This window comes from Miniopterus natalensis, chromosome 6 (assembly GCF_054644295.1).
Source record: "Miniopterus natalensis isolate mMinNat1 chromosome 6, mMinNat1.hap1, whole genome shotgun sequence".
In the NCBI taxonomy this organism is placed as follows: Eukaryota; Metazoa; Chordata; class Mammalia; order Chiroptera; family Miniopteridae; genus Miniopterus; species Miniopterus natalensis.
Window position 1 is genome coordinate 55,309,887 of NC_142086.1, and position 18,320 is coordinate 55,328,206.

Here is an 18,320-nt window from a genome sequence, read left to right on the forward strand (position 1 = left end):
CCAACAGTGACATGTTATGAGCCTTCCATCTTTCCCGAGTGACAAATGAGAAGCAGTCATTCCATCAGCCCTGTACTATGACAAGGCTTCTTCCCAGCTATAAATAACAGCTCTATAATCACTTCTAATTGCTACCTTTTTGTACGCTTGCCACTCAATTCCATTAGGAACAGTCAGATTGGATTTTCTTAAAAGATTGCTTTAAAAAATTGGAAGAAAAAAGAATATAGTATTCTTTCCTTGCTCTATCCCTTCTGTACATGGTTCTTATTTCAAAAGAAGCTGTAAGCACAGACACCAGTATCTAGAGAGACGTACTAAAATCTAATCTTGCCTTCATGTCTTCCAGACGGTCGTGAATGATTCATTGGCCAAGCAACAAACACATGGCACAGATGGCTGCAGACTTAACACTGCACAATGCCTCAAGAGCATGGTGTAATGGGCAGGGACACAGTCTCACTATTGTTTCCATGTAGAGGTAAAGATTCAAGCATCTTCAGCCTAAAGAGTTGGACACCAGCATGGCAATATTTGTCCAAAATGCTAAAAAGTGCATATGCAGGGGGGCAGGTCAGAGGGTGAGGTGGGGTGGGGGGAACCAAGAAAAAAAAGAAAGAAGCAAAAGAAAGGAAGGAAAAATAAAGCTTCTAGTACCCATCGCCTTGGGACATACATTCTACCTGGAAAGGCCTTTTACTTGGGAGACACAGCGTATTTCATTTCAGGAGGCCAAAAGGCCATGCTAATCTATAGAATGCTCTCTTCTCAAACCCAGCACTCTAAGGACCTAAGCCTCAAGGTTTAGTTAGGCGTAGTTAAATGGAAGGCCCTTCCTTCCATTTAGGATGGTGTAGCACACTGGGAGTGAAGATCCTCTCAGTGAAGTAAGATGAAAGAAAGAAGTGAGTCTCTAGTAGTCGGCTTAAAAATAATTCTCTTACTGTCTTTGGAAATGATCATCTTTGGAAAGATTAGAATTGGTCTCTAGAGCATTTTGTTTTAGTCTCACATCCTCGTGGCCCAACTAGGGCAACCAGTGATAGAATCACTTCAGCAGCTGAAGCTCTCTCCCACGCCCTCTGCATGGGTGGTCCTCCCACAAGGCAAAAAATCCAAGCACTTTGTTTAGCATCCCAGTTGAATTCTTCTCTTCATTTTACACCCATTCCCCTTCTCATAAGGAGTCTTGTTTGGGGATCAAAACTCAGCCTTAATACTCATTTAAACTTATTCTATAAAACTTGTACCTAATATTTCTATTCCTTACTTTGGGGATATGGTTCCAATTAAAAATGATCACATTACATGTTTAGCTTTATAATGAGAGTTTTATCAGGAAAGGATCCCTCTTGGGGGCTGGGAGAATTTCCTTCTAGTTTAGGGAAAGGGGATTTGTAAGTTATTCCACTTTTAACTGTAGCCTCATTGGTCATATTATTTTCACACACACACACACACACACACACACACACACGTTCTAGTTTCTATACTTTTACCCCAACTAAGGGCTACCTTTTCTGTTCTTCACCTTCCCTCCACTAAAGCCACTCACCATTCATTTGTTCAAGCCTAGGATAAAATTTGAAGGCTAGTAAGAGAGGGAACTCAAGGCAGAAGAGATTACACATATTTAGAAGTTGGGACCGCCAAATTTGATGATTTCCACAAATTTACCTTTGAGCTTCCCCCTTTGGCTACAGATCCCTGCCAATATTATAATGGTCTAAACTATAAATCTTGAAAACAACTACTTTGTGAAATGTAGCACATAACTTGCCATCACCAATAACTTTGCAACATTACATTTAGAAAGCTGGGTGTTTGGCATTACTTGAAACGGGACCCAGCAAACAATGAGGCAGGGAGAATACTCTGAAGGTACCTTCTATTACAAGTTAATATTTAAGAGGCGATGCTAATAGAAACTGATAAAAAGGGTTTCTTACACAGGGACTATTGTTCTCTGATCACTTAGCTGTTAGCTTTGTTTTCTTAACTGAATGTTAGCATGTTCAGGTTATCTGGAGGAGGCTGCTGTCATCCTTTTGATAAATGAGGTTGATTGAGCAGATCTGACTGCTTGGCAGGAATCCACTTTCTCTCTCTCTGTCCCATCTGCATCCCTTCCAAGCAGGGTATCCTTTGGCAAAAAGAACTCTTCAATTTGAAACTCCTTAAAGACATGACTCTAATTTAATAGTTCTTTGGTACACTACCAAAGCACCTAGTATGGTGCTTAGTCTAAAGCATGTTCTTAACATGTCTTTCAAAGCAGGAATGTATATGTATATACTGGGGGAAAGAAAATCTCTCTATTGCTTAAAAAAAAAAAAAAAAAAAGCCTTGACCTACTTGAAAGCGATGATGTTAGGGTGCTTCAACTTCCTCAAATGCTTGATATCCGTCTCATTCTGTTCTCTCACTTTCTTGATGGCCACCTCCTCCGCTCGGAACTTGCCCAGGAAGACAGCTCCTTGGGCTCCACTACCCAGCCACTGCAGCTCTGAGATCTCCTCAAATGGCACTTCCCAAGTATCTAGGCACACAAACGAGAAACAAGCTTAAAAAGATCCTGGAATTTGCTTAGGGCCCATCCTACAAGGCCACTCCAGAGGTAACAACTTTACCATCACCCAAAATGACCTCTACTCTTTGTCTTCCACCTGATAAGTCACCAAAAGCTAGAACCTTTCCATGTGCCTTGATACTACAGATCAAATATTCCCATGTATTAGGTTTGTATCAATTTTTAACCAGTGAAATCAAGCAGATCAGAGATCTCCAAAATATTCTCCTCCAAACAAAACATATACTGACACTCCCATGTCCTCGCTTCAAGCTTGCATCTTCAGTTGATTCACCTGTCTGTCTTTCAACCACTGTCCCTACCCCATTACCCATTATAAGTGTTGTTTTATTTCTCTTTGAATTTCTAGTCAGATGCTCAATTAATTCTTGCTGAATGAATTTTCAATGATACTCTCCTAAGAACCTAATTATGCATAATCCTGTATTAGTATTTACCTTTTATTTAGTACTTACTGTATGCCAGGCTCTAGCATGGTGCTTTACATGTCTCATGGTTAATCTTTACAACAATCCTACAAGTTTGGCCTTGTTATGGTTATTTAAAGATGAGAAAACTAAGATACAGAGTGGTTAAGTAAGTTACCCAAGGTCATATAGATGGTAAGTGGCAGAACTGGGCCTAGAACTCTAGAACTGGCTGATTTCAGGGACAGTGCTTTCTCCCCTATACCACATTGCCTCTTGTGAAGTAACTAAGCATGTCGTTAGTCATGGTATATTTACTCATATAGATACAACATTTTCAAGTTTCTCTTTTTCTTAGAGTTTTTTTTTTTTTACATCAAAAATGTACCAGGAGTCATTCCTAAGTGGTAGTATTATTAGTGATTCATATTGTTTTTTATCTTTTCCGTATTAAAAAATTTTAACTATAAGTGTATATGACTTTTATAATGAATTAAATGCTATTTGAAATAAAGCACTTCAAAAATTCAGTCAATATGTGCTTTAATCTTGTGAAACTTAAAAAGAAGAATATAATCCATTGCTCCTTCTCCTGGTTCCCCTTTCTGCCAGCACATTTTCACTGCAGTGGTAAGAAATGAACATCAAAGAGCCAGGAGCCCCACAGAGTGAGGAGAGGGCCATGATAGCGTCAAAGGTCCTGAGGAATTCCTGTTGGATCACTGATCCTGAAAAGGCCGTTATTTGCAGAACACTGAGGTGGTTTTGAAGGTATTCTGGTCCTGAAAGCAAATCAGCTCACCATTTGCCATGTACAGCAAGAACAGAAAGAGTTCATCAGTATCTAGAAGGGATCTACATTTCCCTCTTCTCTAATTTTCTTCACTTTAAGAGAAAAGAAATTCTGTAGATTCTTAGTAAAAGTGTGGCTTCTCATCACAATGGTTAAAACATGACCTTCAAAATACGACTACACAGAGCAGAAAAAATTATGGTAAGGGGGGGTTTACATCATGGGCATTCGTCCCATTCTTCTGATATCAGCAGTATTAAAGGTTTCTGCTCTGTTGAAAGGGGGTATATGCTAAATCAAAGCAAATCTCTCTAAAATACAGATAACTGACAAATAAGAAATCACCAAGTGAGATTTGGAAGGAAGCAGTAAGTCACAGACTTGACCGCTTTCGACATCTTTGTGGTTTCTAATGACTGACGAATATTAAGTGTCTCAAGCAGCCTCTCTTTCATTCCCGTGGGCTTATTCGTGCAGCTCACACAAGGCGCAGGCACTGATGGCAGGTTCTAAGGGAGTTTTACTATTAGGGTCCAGTGAAGAACTAAACAGGGTCACTGTGACCATTCTGAGGGCGGAACCGGGGCAAGAATATAACTGGGTAATATTTCTCTAAATAACTTTATAACTGCCCAAGTTTCCCTTATTTTTAACACAGTAATCACTAAAATAAGACAATCTTTGGGTATCTTTTTTTCCCTAGCTACTCAATCTTTATTTACTGTTAAATACTAGGAACATTAGAAAATATCTGAAAAACAGAAAAACGTATTTTATCTGATATGCCATCCCATGCACAGTTTTAAAATTCTCTTTTAGTCTTTGTTCATATGTAAAAGTTGTATGTGATGCATAGTTTTTTCTTTTTCATGTATTATATATTCCCTGTGTATTTATATAATTTTTATTACAAGCTTGAAGAGTTGTTTACTGTAGCCTTGTCTTTTTTTGGAACTTAATTGTTTCCATCTTTTGGTTTGCTAATTTAAATTTGAAGTTAAAATACTTTTGTCTTTCTTCATATTCCTTCCTCAAACTCAATCCTTAGGTTAAAGAGTACAGTTTCCTGACTCTTGGTATACATTCCAAGTTGCTACCCGAAAGGATTTTGTTCATTTCGCTGACAGCAGCAATGTTGACCCTTTTACAACAATCTTGCCAGCCATGAATATTGCCAATTATTTTTTGGTGCTAATTTAATTAGGTATAAAATAGTATTTTATAAGTTTGTATTAATTCAATTGCCAGTGATGTACAATATTTTCTTTACATTTGCTTAATACTCACATTTACTTTATATGAATTGTCAAATTTATCCTTTGTCTATCCTTTGTCTATCTCACAAACTTGAAGGAGCTTCCTCTCTATTTCTTTGAAGACATGAAGAAAATATATATATTTTTAAACAAAAGCCTTTTTATTTTAATTTTATTATATTTTTGAACAAATAAATATTTTAAATAAATAATACCTATTATTAAGTATTTTTTTCCTTAATCCTCACCTGAGGATATGCTTTTATTGATTTTAGAGAGAGAGGAAAGGGAGAGAGAAAGAGAAAGAGAGAAACATGGATCCATATGCTCCCATATGCTCCCTGACTGGGGATTGAACCCATAACCTAAGCATGTGTCCTGACCGGGAATTGAATAGCGCAACCTTTCCAGTACAAGGTAGGATGCTCAATCAACTGAGCCACCTGGCCATGTTCTATTATTAAGGATTGTTATAAAATGAGAAATAAATGAATTATTGAAATACAAATTTGGCACTCAAATACCAAAGGGTGAGAATATTAAAATAAAGAATAAATTGTTCCCCTACCAACAGCAGCTCAAGCCTGTGTTATTCCGCCAAGTCTTAATTGTCCATGGAAAAATGAAGGTGATGGCATTGGTAATTCAAGAACACAGAGTATAAAGTAACATAATACTTCAACCACCTTTGAATCAATCTTTTTACTAGAACTGATTACCAGAAGTAAAATTGATGGTTGTGATTTAGTCTTCTTGTCTTGTCCCAAAGTCCCTGTCAATATCAAGGGACAGAAAAATGGCAGGGGAAAAAACCTCAGCAATAAGAATATGAAAAATTGGGTGCTTAGATCCTTGGTAAATGAGATCACTAACCTCATAATAATGGAAATTGGCTGTGCTCCCTCCAGGGTTAGTCCCAGACTTTCTGCTGCTTTTACATCTGGCCCTTAGGTTCTCTTACTCAGCTTTTATCTTCTCTCTGATTCGTCACTATGGCTACTATCTTAATTCCAATATCTACCATGATTCTTAAGCTTGAGAAAAAGCCACATGCCCAGCCACTTTAATGCATAAGCTCTCATTTGTTTATTCAGACATGTCTATGACAATACTTGCTTTGAGACTGGGAACTAACTGGAAATAAAAGATTTCAATTATACATAGTAAGTACTACCTTACTTGAACTTTACTACCAACAAACTAAATGGGAAATGAAGACATCATTAAATTTTTTAAAAAATCTAGTGAAATTTTCTCATAAGTACCAAACCCAGGGACACATCTGCTACATGAGCTACCCTTTGGTTGACTGTAATCCAGGATTAGAGATTATCTCCCTGATCCCAGGGCTGACAAGGAAAAAACTACACTTAGTTTCCGGCTAGCAAATCTCTCTCACAGCCCACAGCAACACCAGCCCACAATAGGATATCTTGTCATCTGCTGAAGAGTTAGGCAGCTGCTGTGTCCTTGTAAACTTAAGCTGACCAAGCCTGTTTCTTATTTATTCCTGCAATAAGCCTTTCTGAAAGTCACATAATCAATTGGAAGACAAATTAAGTACAAGTTTATAGAACAATAAAAAAAAAAATTACAGTCTCCTTTTCCCAAACACAGAATGTGTCTTTCATACCTTTTATGTGTCATTTGGATCCTGAGACTTTCAAATTATCACCAAAATAATTATGAGACTGGACAACTTTAGACTCTAAAGACCAGATGTAGTTTATCACATAACAGATATTTATAGGTTCTGTGTCTAAGCAGAGAAGAGGGAACTTTTAAAATATAGTAACTTAAAGGTAGTTATCTCTGGATGTGGGATGACAAGTGATTTTTAATCTCCTCTTGGTGCTTATCTTTATTCCCAAATTAAAAAATAATAAGACTGTTTAACATAGGAGTCCCCAACCTTTGTGTGACAAGAAATGATTTTTTAATTTCCTTGAAACCTTAAGATCATGGAGCGGGGTAAAGGTGGAATGGAGTATGTATGAAAAAGAGAGAGACACAGACAGATAGAGAAAATCCAGGTACTGACAAAGAATTTCTGCATGGAGCTGGAATGGAGGCTCTGGCTGACAAATACTGAAAAGTACACCTGGAATTGACAGATATACCAGCAAATTCCAATATACTTATGGAGAAGGAGTATAGAGGGAGAGGTTGGTATTGGTTTAGGATGAGTATTTCACAAATAGGAAAAGCAGAATGCACGAGAAAAGTGGTTAATGGTGATGAATGTAGACTGGCTGTTGTGGAAAAGCTGTCAACTGTCCTGATAAAATAGATGAATATATTTTTAAGGGAGGATCACAGAGTCCAACATTCAATTATAAAATAAGTAAAACAGAATCTTATTTCTGGTCCATATTTTTCCCTTCCAAAATTTTTAAATGAGACATCTCATAACAACTGAATCATTTACACAAGGCTACAAAGATTTGTATCAAGGGCCTTAAAAGCAACAAACCCTTTGAACCCAATCATTCTTCTTCTAGGAATTTATCCTAAGGAGTATTCAAAGATACGTGCAAAAATTAAGTAATAGACAGATGTCCATTGTGGTGTGGCTTATAATCACTAGAAATAAGGAACAAATTGTCAAGCAACAGAGGACTGCTTAAATAATTATTGACATGTTCATACAATTTAATATTATATAGCCATTAAAAATGATGCTGACAAAGTATATTTGATGATATGGGAAATGTTCACATTATGAAGTGAAAAGCAGTATGACTGTTTTTAAGGCACACATACACACACAAAGAGACTAACATAATATATACCAAAAACATTAATGGTAGTTATTCTCAGGATACTGCCAATCACAGATTATTTTAACTTTTGGGGAGAACTTACCTGTATGTCCCAAATGTTCTAATATATTACTTTTGTTACCAGGAATAAAATGTTCTTTTAAAGAACATAAATGAAGTTATAAAGAACATGGGCCATGTGTTCTCTTTACTTCAAAATCATAATGCTTGAATTGGGATATATGAATATAAATGCAACACAGTGATGGGAGTTAAAATTTTACTTTTTAAAAAGCAGTGGGATCTAGAAACAATCAAGAATGGTTTGACATTTTTTCTTTCCTCAAAATGTGAGCTTTCTGTTCTTTGACTGAATGAAAAGAATTCTTTTTACTACTCCCTCAGGCCAGCCTGCAATCATCAGGGGCAGTACCATGTGGCTTCTGTCTGGTTTTAGATAAATCCAGTGGCCATCAGACTTTCTGGTTATATAAAGGTTCAATAAAAATTTTAAATTTGCAAATATTATGTGAATTAGATATCTACACAACTTTATGAAAATACAAAATATATATAAAAACATGCACAAAAATAGAAATTTAAAATGATGAGATAAGAGGAAGAGAAGCTCTAACATTTTCTTCCTTATAACACCATCGATCATCTTATCTGTATTTTACTTTGTACACCACTGAACTAGACAACCACAAAATATGGGCTTTGACCAAAAAAACCCAATCAAATATGAATCTGTTCCATCAGAAGGTCTGTGGGAAACTGATATAGGTATTCATTAGGCACTAGTTCTTTAATTTACCCACAGGCCAAGGTTATCCAGTTATTGATGATGGTGTGTTTACACAAGAAACATCTTCCAGGTCCATACTGCGGCTTACCTTGCTGCTGTAATTTGTAGTCAGTGGAATACGCCTTCCCAATGATATTCCATACAGGCCTTAAGCATCCAAAGAGTCCTTCAAGAAATCCACCACTGCTGCCACTCGACCTGCTGAACTGAATCTTGATGTCTTCAGTTCCACTCACGCTCTCTCCACCCACAGTGTTGCTGTTCCCCTGAGACACGGCCATTTCCGATTCATCTTGTTCCCTTAGCTGAAGAACGCTGTTCTCAAACTGGTCCCTGGAGTCCTCGCTTACACTTGTCAACACTGTTGTGGCGATGGGGCTGTTCATGCCCTCAGGTAGCTCTGTTTGCACCCCCCCCTTGTCCTGCTGGTCCTTAAGGAGCTTGGGTGAATGGTGGCTCCCCATGGATGTGAGTTCATCTTGTACTCCATTGAAGGTTTTGTTTTCGCTCAAGGGTAAGTGTGGGGAGGAGGAGCAGCTCAGGTGCTCCTGAGGGTCAGCCATCGTGCCATGAGTGTGGCCAAGGCCCTGAGATGACACTCAGAGGATTATCTGAATAGAGTTCTGATGTGAGAGAGGGCTCCAAAACCTGGGGAAACAGGAGGAGGACAGGAGATCACCCTCTCTTCAGTCATCCACACTGCTCCACTTCTGATTACAATAATAAAAACACTAAAACAATGGGATTAAACAGTGGTGTATAACCACATGATGGAATACAACGTGGCAATTAAAAATCATGCTGTAGAGTATTTACTCATATGAGAAAATTCATGACATATTACTATGAACACAGGTTAGAACACTATATACAACATAAGCTGTTTTTAAATGTATTTGAAAGGATACACAAACACATCTACATGAAAAAAGCTTGGAAGGATATATCTAAAGAATTAACAATAATTAATTCTAGGTGGTTAGATTGAGCAGGGGTGGAGGTTATATTGTCATGTTTTCCAAGATATTCAAAGCATTCTACGTTAATATGTCACTACAGACTGAATGTTTATATCTCCCCAAATTCATATGTTGAACCCAGTCCCCATTGTCTTGCTATTTGGTGGTGGAGCTTTTGGAAGGTGATTGAGTCATGAGGGTGAAGTCCCCATGCATGGGATTAGTGGCCTTATAAAAGAGACCCCGAAAAGCTCCAGTGCCTTTTCTGCCATGTGAGGACACAGTGAGAAGATGGTTGTTTATGAACCAGGAAGCAGGCAATGAAGATGATGGGGTAGATTTAAGGGGTGGATTTGGTAAGATCTAGTGATTGATTAGGCATAGGGATGGGTAAGGAAAGGGGAGAGGAGAGGAATAACTTATAGATAACTTACTTGGGATAATGAATAGATGAGCAATGTCATTAACTGAAATATGAAATACCAGAAGAAAAGGAGATTTGGAAAGAAGGTAATCAGGTCAGTTACAGACATAGAAGTTTTAAGGTCTAATGTGTGTGTCATGCACTGAACCAGGCTTTTATTTTTGTTACCTGATTTTAAAATGAAATTTTATAGAAAGGGGTTTGCAGAAAGGTGAAGATGGGTGGGTGCTCCTTTAGCTCAGGGCAGAAGTATTAAAATAATACAAGAGTGAACCCAAGTTAAATCAAAGGTGTATTTATTAAATATGTGCTAAGAGCTGTGCCATGCAAAAGGCTAGGTTCTGTGGATACAGAACATTCCTTGTTGCCATTACTACTTTTAATGAAGATTAAGAAAGAGCTTTATGGTTTACAGAGCCCTGTTTACATAATTCAGTGATGTGCTGGTAGACCAGCTCTTCAGAAAAAAAACAAAACCCAACAATCCAATTTGTAGTGTTAGTGATTTCCTGGGGATAAATACTCCCACCATGGCAGATTTCAAGCTAATAACAGTTTAACAACCTGCTTGCAAAGTTACTAAATATTTGACAACTGGCTCTTACAAACTGGTGTATAAGCCAATTCCAGCACTAATGATCCTCGTAAGTCTGTCTTGTCGTTTTACAGAGAAGTTAGAAACTTTTCCAAGCTCACATATAGAGGAAGAGGTAGAACAGGAATTAAAATCTTACTCAAAGTTCAGATTCCTAAAGTCCCTTGCCTTTTTTATAACACGATGGCACCTCTTATGATAACACCTTACTTTCTTAGAGTGCTTCACAGGTTAAAAAATACTGTTGCCTTTGATGTTGATCTAAACATTTGATCCCCTGTGTAAGGAAGAGAAAACCTGGAATCATTTTCCCTGTTTTCAAAGAAGGGCACTAAGGCCTAGAGACAGGTATGAGCTAAAGGTCACAGAGCCAAGATTAAATACTAGGTATTTTTCCTTTTCCCCAAACTGTCTCCTATACCATACAGTCTCTGTAAGACACAGTTCCTTCCTTTCAAAGCTTACAAACTGGTCAAGGTGTTAATAATTACATCAAGGGAATCACCTCCTGACTGCTCCCCACCCAAGACAAATGTGCCATATTCTGTCATATAGAGCTGTGAAAAGGAAAACAGTAATGGGGTTGGAGTGGAGAACTTGGGCTGAAGGAGAGGCAGGACTTGAGATGAACCATTGCAAAGAAGACATGATTCAGACAGACAGCAGAAAGGAAGTCAGGGAAGTGGAAACGACCAGGCCATGGAAGAGGCTGGTAATTTAAATTCTAGGGCATGGAGAAATTTTGGGGCTGGGCAGCTACCTGGGAATATAAGGTTGGGGGAAGGAAGGAAGGAAGGAAGGAAGGAAGGAAGGAAGGAAGGAAGGAAGGAAGGAAGGAAGGAAGGAAGGAAGGAAGGAAGGAAGGGAGGGAGGGAGGGAGGGAGGGAGGGAGGGAGGGAGGGAGGGAGGGAGGGAGGGAGGGAGGGAGGGAGGGGAGAGAGAGAGAGAGAGAGAGAGAAAGAGAGAGAGAGAGAGAAAGAAAGAAAGAAAGAGAAAGAAAGAAAGAAAGAAAGAAAGAAAGAAAGAAAGAAAGAAAGAAAGAAAGAAAGAAAGAAAGAAAGAAAGAAAGAAAGAAAGAAAGAAAGGCTGGCTTCACTTGTTACAGCAATAGCCCTTTGCTGAACGGATCCCAATTCCCATCATCCCCACTTTGTTCCTTTCATGCTCATCTCCAAATTTTGTCACTACTCATTCCCTCATTTTGCTTTCTTGCTGATCTCCTGCCACGACCTTGAGCTGTCTCTTGCCTTTGGTCTCTCCAGCCTTGCTCTGCCTGATCTCTGAAGACTGCTGACTTCAGACTCTCTGACCTGGCCACTGCCTCAGCAGTTCCTCCCAGTCTGCCTTTGCCGCTGGGACGCACGGTTACGCTATACAGCACAGGGCGTCCATTATGCATTGGCTCCCATGAGACTTGAGGGTAATGCAAGTACCCAAATGTATGTGAGAAGTTCAGCCAAACACCTATTTGTGCAATTTGTTCTTTGAATAAAATGACAGGACTTTATATTAATTCTTGGTAAATTTCCATTCTGTCCATTTTTATCCTGAGTTTCTCCCTGATGATATCATATTGAAATGAGCTCATACACAAAAAGTTAGAAAAATGTGTTTGTTTTATAATCTCTTCCCATTTCTAAGGGGTTAAGGGTGAACATGAAATGAACCTGTTCCCATTGGCCCTGGGAATGAGTATCTAGAAGAGAACTTCAGCATGGCTATTCCATTCAATTTGATATTTAAGAGATCAAGGAACAACAGTCCAACCCACTGGTTTTACACACAAGAAGCAAATCTCAGAGAGATTGCTCACTTGCTCCATACAACTAATGAGTGGCAGAGCTGGGGTGAGTCCTTTTCTTCATCCTATGCTCTTTCCTCAGCCTGGTTGTATATTCAAATAAGAGAAACAAAGAGCCATGATATCGTGACCATAGTAATTCACAGAGTTATTCTAGATGCACTAAAGCGCCTCCCAAGGAAGCACAAGCACTCACCTAGAGGGGCGGCCCTGCACCTGTCAACAGAGGGGTGACAGGCCACTTGTGACTCAGCACTGCTCTGGGAGTGGGCAGAGGTGAGGGACACCTTGGGTGTGTAGAGAGATGTGTGGTCCAAGAGGCTGCCTCTGCTCTCCAAGAGGCCCAAGACCCCCTCAGCCACCAAAGGCAGAGGAACGGAGAGACATAGAACAAAGGGAAGGAAACGATCCCCACGACTATGTTCAAACATGATCAGAGCTGACTCCGCATTTAAGAAGAGCGTGGGAGGAGAAAAATAGCTAAATATCTAAATTTTACCCATGTTTGTGCATTTACCCACTAACAGCCACTGAGGAGGGGAGAGACCGGCGAGTGGAAACTGAGGGAACACAAGCAGCCCCACTACCTGCCCTGCCTTCGCCCTCTCGGTTCAGTTCCTCTCGTCCTGTCCAGACTTGGCTCAGGCACCCTCATGGGAACTGGCTGGATCCTTTAATTCACGAGAAGTCAAAGCTAGTATTAGAAGGGGACAGATAGGAAAGGAGGCGAGATTTTTTCAACATCGAGAGTCAAATGGAAGGGGCAAGGTGGGCAGGGCTGCAGGTGGGGTGATGCTGCTGCCACCCTCACCAGGCCCCCTGGATCTGCCAGGGACACAAGAAGGGCTGCGCATCTGCCCCTCAGGCAGACTTCCCTTGCTCGGGGAGTTTCTCAGCACCAAGAGGAGGAAACGGCTTGTGCGAAACGAGTAGGCAAGGCTTGGAGACAGTAGCAGCTGTGCATTCGCCAGGGCACTGCCAAATTCTGGAAATTACCTTGGCTTCATGCCAAGATGGATCGGGCACAGAGAAAAAGAGGAATGGAAGAGGCAATGTGGCCATATGGCCTGCAAATTCTCGTGTTTATTACATAACACAAATTTCCCCATTGTTAATAGAGGATAATTTTATTGTAGGTCATATTTTTAGTTTTATATCATAAACATGAATAAATAAAAGATTTTGGAAAATGTTGCCCCATAGATAAAGTTTTCAGTATGACTAAAATTAAATAAAATTTTAAGTACTATTGCTGAGATTTCTTGATTGATGGTGAGCGTTTCCCAAGCTGCCCTCTCTTTATTTGAGATTTTCCTGCCTTAAAATAGACACAGCCCTGCCATCCTAACCTCTGGTCATTTCTCTAAAATTCATATGGTAGTAATGAGAACATAAGAGAGATTTCTGCTCTTAGGGTATCATTCCCATTTTAAAACTGGGATTGAGTTACTTGTTCAGTAATAACCTAAAATGATCTTCCCAGGATAGAGATCTGTCACTGAGATCTTGATTGGAATTTTGAAAAAATTAGATAGTTTTTTAATGGAATTAAAATTATAAGTATGTTATTTAAAGTCACATCAAGAAAGGGGCCTACAAATGTGCTCTTACCCCAACCTGCTCTCATAACTATGAACCATCTACTAATCCTTCTACTTGAGAGGATAATAAGAATCTCCTACCAACCACATCCACTCCCTTGCCTCATCTCATCTTCTTTCTAACATTTCACTCAACAGCCATGCATTCACAAATATTGATGCAGTGCTTACCATATACCTATATTTTTGGTTAAGATTATGAATGTTTAATAATACTGAAGTATGCTGGAGCCAGTAAAAAATAAAAATTACAAAAGGGCAAATTCTCCATGTTGATGGACCACCTTCTGAGTACTGATACTTATAAATACAACCTTGATTAAAGTTAAAATATGCTTAAAAGGGAGGTTTTTAAATGAATAAAGATGCTTCATTTTAAGAGTCATAACTAAACAAGAAATAGAAGCTTGTGAGATTTCAAATATATCTTAAGTCAAAAGACTAAATATATTTCTTGACCAAGGAAATGATTTCTCTATAACCTCTATAAATCTACAATAAATAATAAACAGGGTGGGGCAAAAGTAGGTTTACAGTTGTGAGTATGCAAAACACAGAGTTTATTCTTGTATTATTGTTTATTAATTATTGTATTATTTTCCATATGAACAACTTTGGTCCAAGGGCTGACGCTAAGCTCACACTCTAACTATTAAGCCAAACTGGCCAGGGCATGCATTACTTGTTTAATCAGAAGTTTTCAATCCAAATCTTTGTTGCTTTAAACACATAGACTAATGAGCCAACTTACATATATTTGCTTTGTGCCTTTCCCTTCCCTTTTTGGGAATCTATGACTTTCCTTAAGATAAATAGTCCAGGAGAACAATTAAAATGATAATTGAAATTAAAATTAAAATTATGTTTAAAAATCTGGGCTATAACACAAACTTTAATATTGTTTCCCAGTCAACCAATTCAGAAACTTCTCTGCACTTCATCATATAGAGAGCAGTATTGTGAGGGTCTGAGAGGGAAAGCACTGGAGGAATAGACCTGGATGCAAATATTAATCATGAGCTTGACCTTACTCTTGCTCTAAGTCTCAGTTTCATTATCTATAATTTGCAATAACAGCAGAATCCACCTGATGGAAAAGATTAGATCATTCCATGAGATAATGCATATATGACACTCTTCTGCAGTACACAGTGAATCCTTAGTGCTTATTAGCTATCCAAATCTTTAACGAAAAAACTAGAATAAAAAGATACATGCCAATATGTTCAATATACATGTGAAATGAAGGGGCATGAAAGGAAAGGTAATGGGAGGACACGTAAGGTTCTCTTAAAGGAAGTGAAAGAATGAGAAAAGGGGGATAGACCAGTATGCACAGAAACTGAAGGATGCTGAGCTTGTAACATTCATTTAAAATAATACATGAAAGCGCAAAGGATAAACAGATAACAAGTCAAAAGAACAAAAGTAAGATGGAAAATAGGAGAGGAAAACCCAAAATGTATGCAACTTCTTTTTCATATTTCATTTCATTTGCCTTTAATTTAGTTATTTTTACATTCCAGGGTTTAATTAAATTTTTAAAAAAATGAAGGCTGTATGTAGCTATATAATATTTGCGAGAACGTGAATTCTAGTGATTCTAATATTTAGGAGAAAAACTAATTTCCATGGTTTTAAATTAGGTGATAATTATATTGATTCAAGAAAATATCTGTAGCAAAAGATTGCTTATGCTTTACTATGTCATAGGTATCTTCTTTTGTAGACTATGTTTCTAAAGAAAAAAATAAGTAGAATCTACTTAGAGATTAATTAATATCCTAAATATACTAGGGATTAAACTGAAGGAAATTTTTTATTATGCACATAATCATTTTTCTGAACTAAGATTTTCTGAAGTCTGCATGTACTCTGTCTAAATGATAACAGAAACAGGCACTATCACAGAAGTTGTTGTAGAACCCTGTGTTAGCCCAGGCCTTGGCAAGAAAAAGCTGGCACACTAAAATGGGATAAATGAGGAGAGTTAAATAAGAGGCTACTTACAAAGGCAGGGGAAGGAAAAGCAACAGGTTTGCTATTCTCCAAAGCTAGTAATAGTCAGGAGCTGTTACTAGACAGGGAAATAATGATTACCAGAACCAGAAGAGCATGGCTATAGAAGGTCATCCAACAAGAGCTGTGGCCTTGTTGGATGGATGGCTGCAACCAAAGTGCGATGAGCAGATAGGGTTGGAGCCAGGGGAATTAATAATGAACCTTAACCTCACTCTCCTCTTGCTCTCTGAGATCCTGCAGGTGCTTCCCATTGGTTGATCCCAATAGAAAATCAGAGGGCAAGAAAGTCCATTGATGCAGTCCATACAAGTCAACCTCCAAGGCACAGAACAGGGTGCTTTGAGAAGGACAGAAAGCAGATCTGATCTTCAGCACTGTACCAGGGGAGATCCTTCTGCGAAAGGCAAAGACATAAAGGCTAAAGCTGGAAATGCAGCTGCAGAGCTGAGCCCCGGTTGCTAAGAGGTCTACCTCTGGTTTCTGGGTCTTTGGGTTTGGTGAGAAAACTTGAACTCTGGTGTGAGTCATGGGCTCCATAGTTGGGTATCAATTGGACAATCTGTTCTTTCTGTCTAGGCTGAAGTATGAGGAAAAATTTCCCCTCTGAAAATTTAAAATACTGTTTATTACATTTAGGTCATCCATGAATCTCAGTACCAATGTCGTATGTTGCAAAAAAGCAGGTCAGCAATGAAAACTAAATGATATCCATACTATGATTAAATACTTATAGTGGAGGTAGCTTGCCACACATGGGTTCTGAAAAATGGGCTTCCTCATGAAATTTATGTGAGCATTCAATGAGATAATTGAAATGAAAGTACTTTTCAAGCTATAAAGTAGTATTCTGATACTAACTTTTACTATTAAAATATATGCCCGCCACAGGGTGATGATGTAAGTGTACATAGGGTAGCTCTGTACTATTCCTGACTCTAAATGAATGAGAGAGGAGTAAAAACACTTTTGAATGAAATTATATTATGAAAGTTTTCTTTTCCCATTAAATTTATTGTCAGTATATGGACTGTATAGTTGGACAGTAAAATATAATTGAGGTAGAGATATGAATATAATACATTATGCATTTGTGTTATACTATATATCATTAAAACCAAATAATTCATTGCCAGCTTAGTATAGTGGAGCTATTGAAGAGCATCAGTAACAGCTGATATATATCTGATATATCCAGAATTTCCCACAAAGCTACATATCCTACAGATTGTTCCTGGGCAAGTCCCTACATGTACTTAGCAAGCAAGTAGGTGTCAAAGGTCCTTCTGCCATTCTTGCATTGCTTTTTCAGCTGTTGCTTAGGAAAGATGGAATCATAGATTGTGAGGGAGCAATGAGTGGCTTATGCCTTCTATTTTTTAAAATACTTTTATTGATTTCAGAGAGAGGAAGGGAGAGAAACATCAATGATGAGAGAGTCATTGATCGGCTGCCTCCTGCACGCTCCCCACTGGGGATCGAGCCCGCAACCCGGGCATGTGCCCTGATGGGGAATCAAACCTCGATCTCCTGGATCCTAGGTCGATGCTGAGCCACACCAGCCAGGCATGACTTCTATTTTTTCAAGAATAATGACTCATTCTCATTAGTTTATAAATTTACTAGTAGAATCCAAGTATTTTTTATCTGTCTGTACCTTGTCCTTCTTTTCCTTCCTATCTGGACTCAGCACCTAGTACAGAACCTGATATAAAACGATGCAGTCTACTTTTTGGATGGAAGAATTTTACATGCACTCATGCCCACATGCACACATACAGAGCAATGGGGCAAGTAATATATAAATAACAATAGCTAACTTTTACAGAGATTAGGGCCACTCACTGCTCTAAGCATTTTGCTATATTAACTTTTCTAACCCTCATATCAATCCTTTGAGAAACGTACTATTTTTACCCCTGATAATAATTGATAAAGAAATTGGGGCACAGAGTTTAAATAACTGACCTACAACTACTAAGTGGTAAAGATAGGAGTTGAACTCAGTTCCACTTCAGCCCAGAGCCTGAGCCTCAGTACAAGTCAAAGCCAGCACCCTTAGTCACAACACTCTACTGTCAATATTATATGGGTTTCCACTTAATTAGAAAGGTTTAAGCCAGAAAAATATGAACTAGGCTCACATCTTACCTTGAACTTCAGTTCTATTCTTAGGATGAAAGGTAAAAATTCCCGGCAAAAATAAAAGTAAGCGGAGAATTCTAAAATACACCCACTTTCTGTAGGGTATACTTAATTCTGTTTTAATATTAAACCCCTATACCTGCACTGTCCAATATGGTAG

The 18,320-nt window shown here is 38.5% G+C and overlaps 1 protein-coding gene across 1 annotated transcript in view; it reads right to left on the reverse strand.

Annotated features, from left to right (window-relative positions):
* MAP3K13 (mitogen-activated protein kinase kinase kinase 13) overlaps nt 1-18,320 on the reverse strand; it is a 125,967-nt gene that overhangs the window by 30,801 nt on the left and 76,846 nt on the right. The window contains exons 2-3 of the mRNA XM_016200094.2: nt 8,705-9,264; nt 2,356-2,539 (exon numbers count right to left, since the gene is read on the reverse strand). Coding sequence (XP_016055580.2) covers nt 2,356-2,539; nt 8,705-9,179 — 659 coding nt within the window. The 5' untranslated portion in view covers nt 9,180-9,264. The remainder of the gene's footprint in view (nt 1-2,355; nt 2,540-8,704; nt 9,265-18,320) is intronic.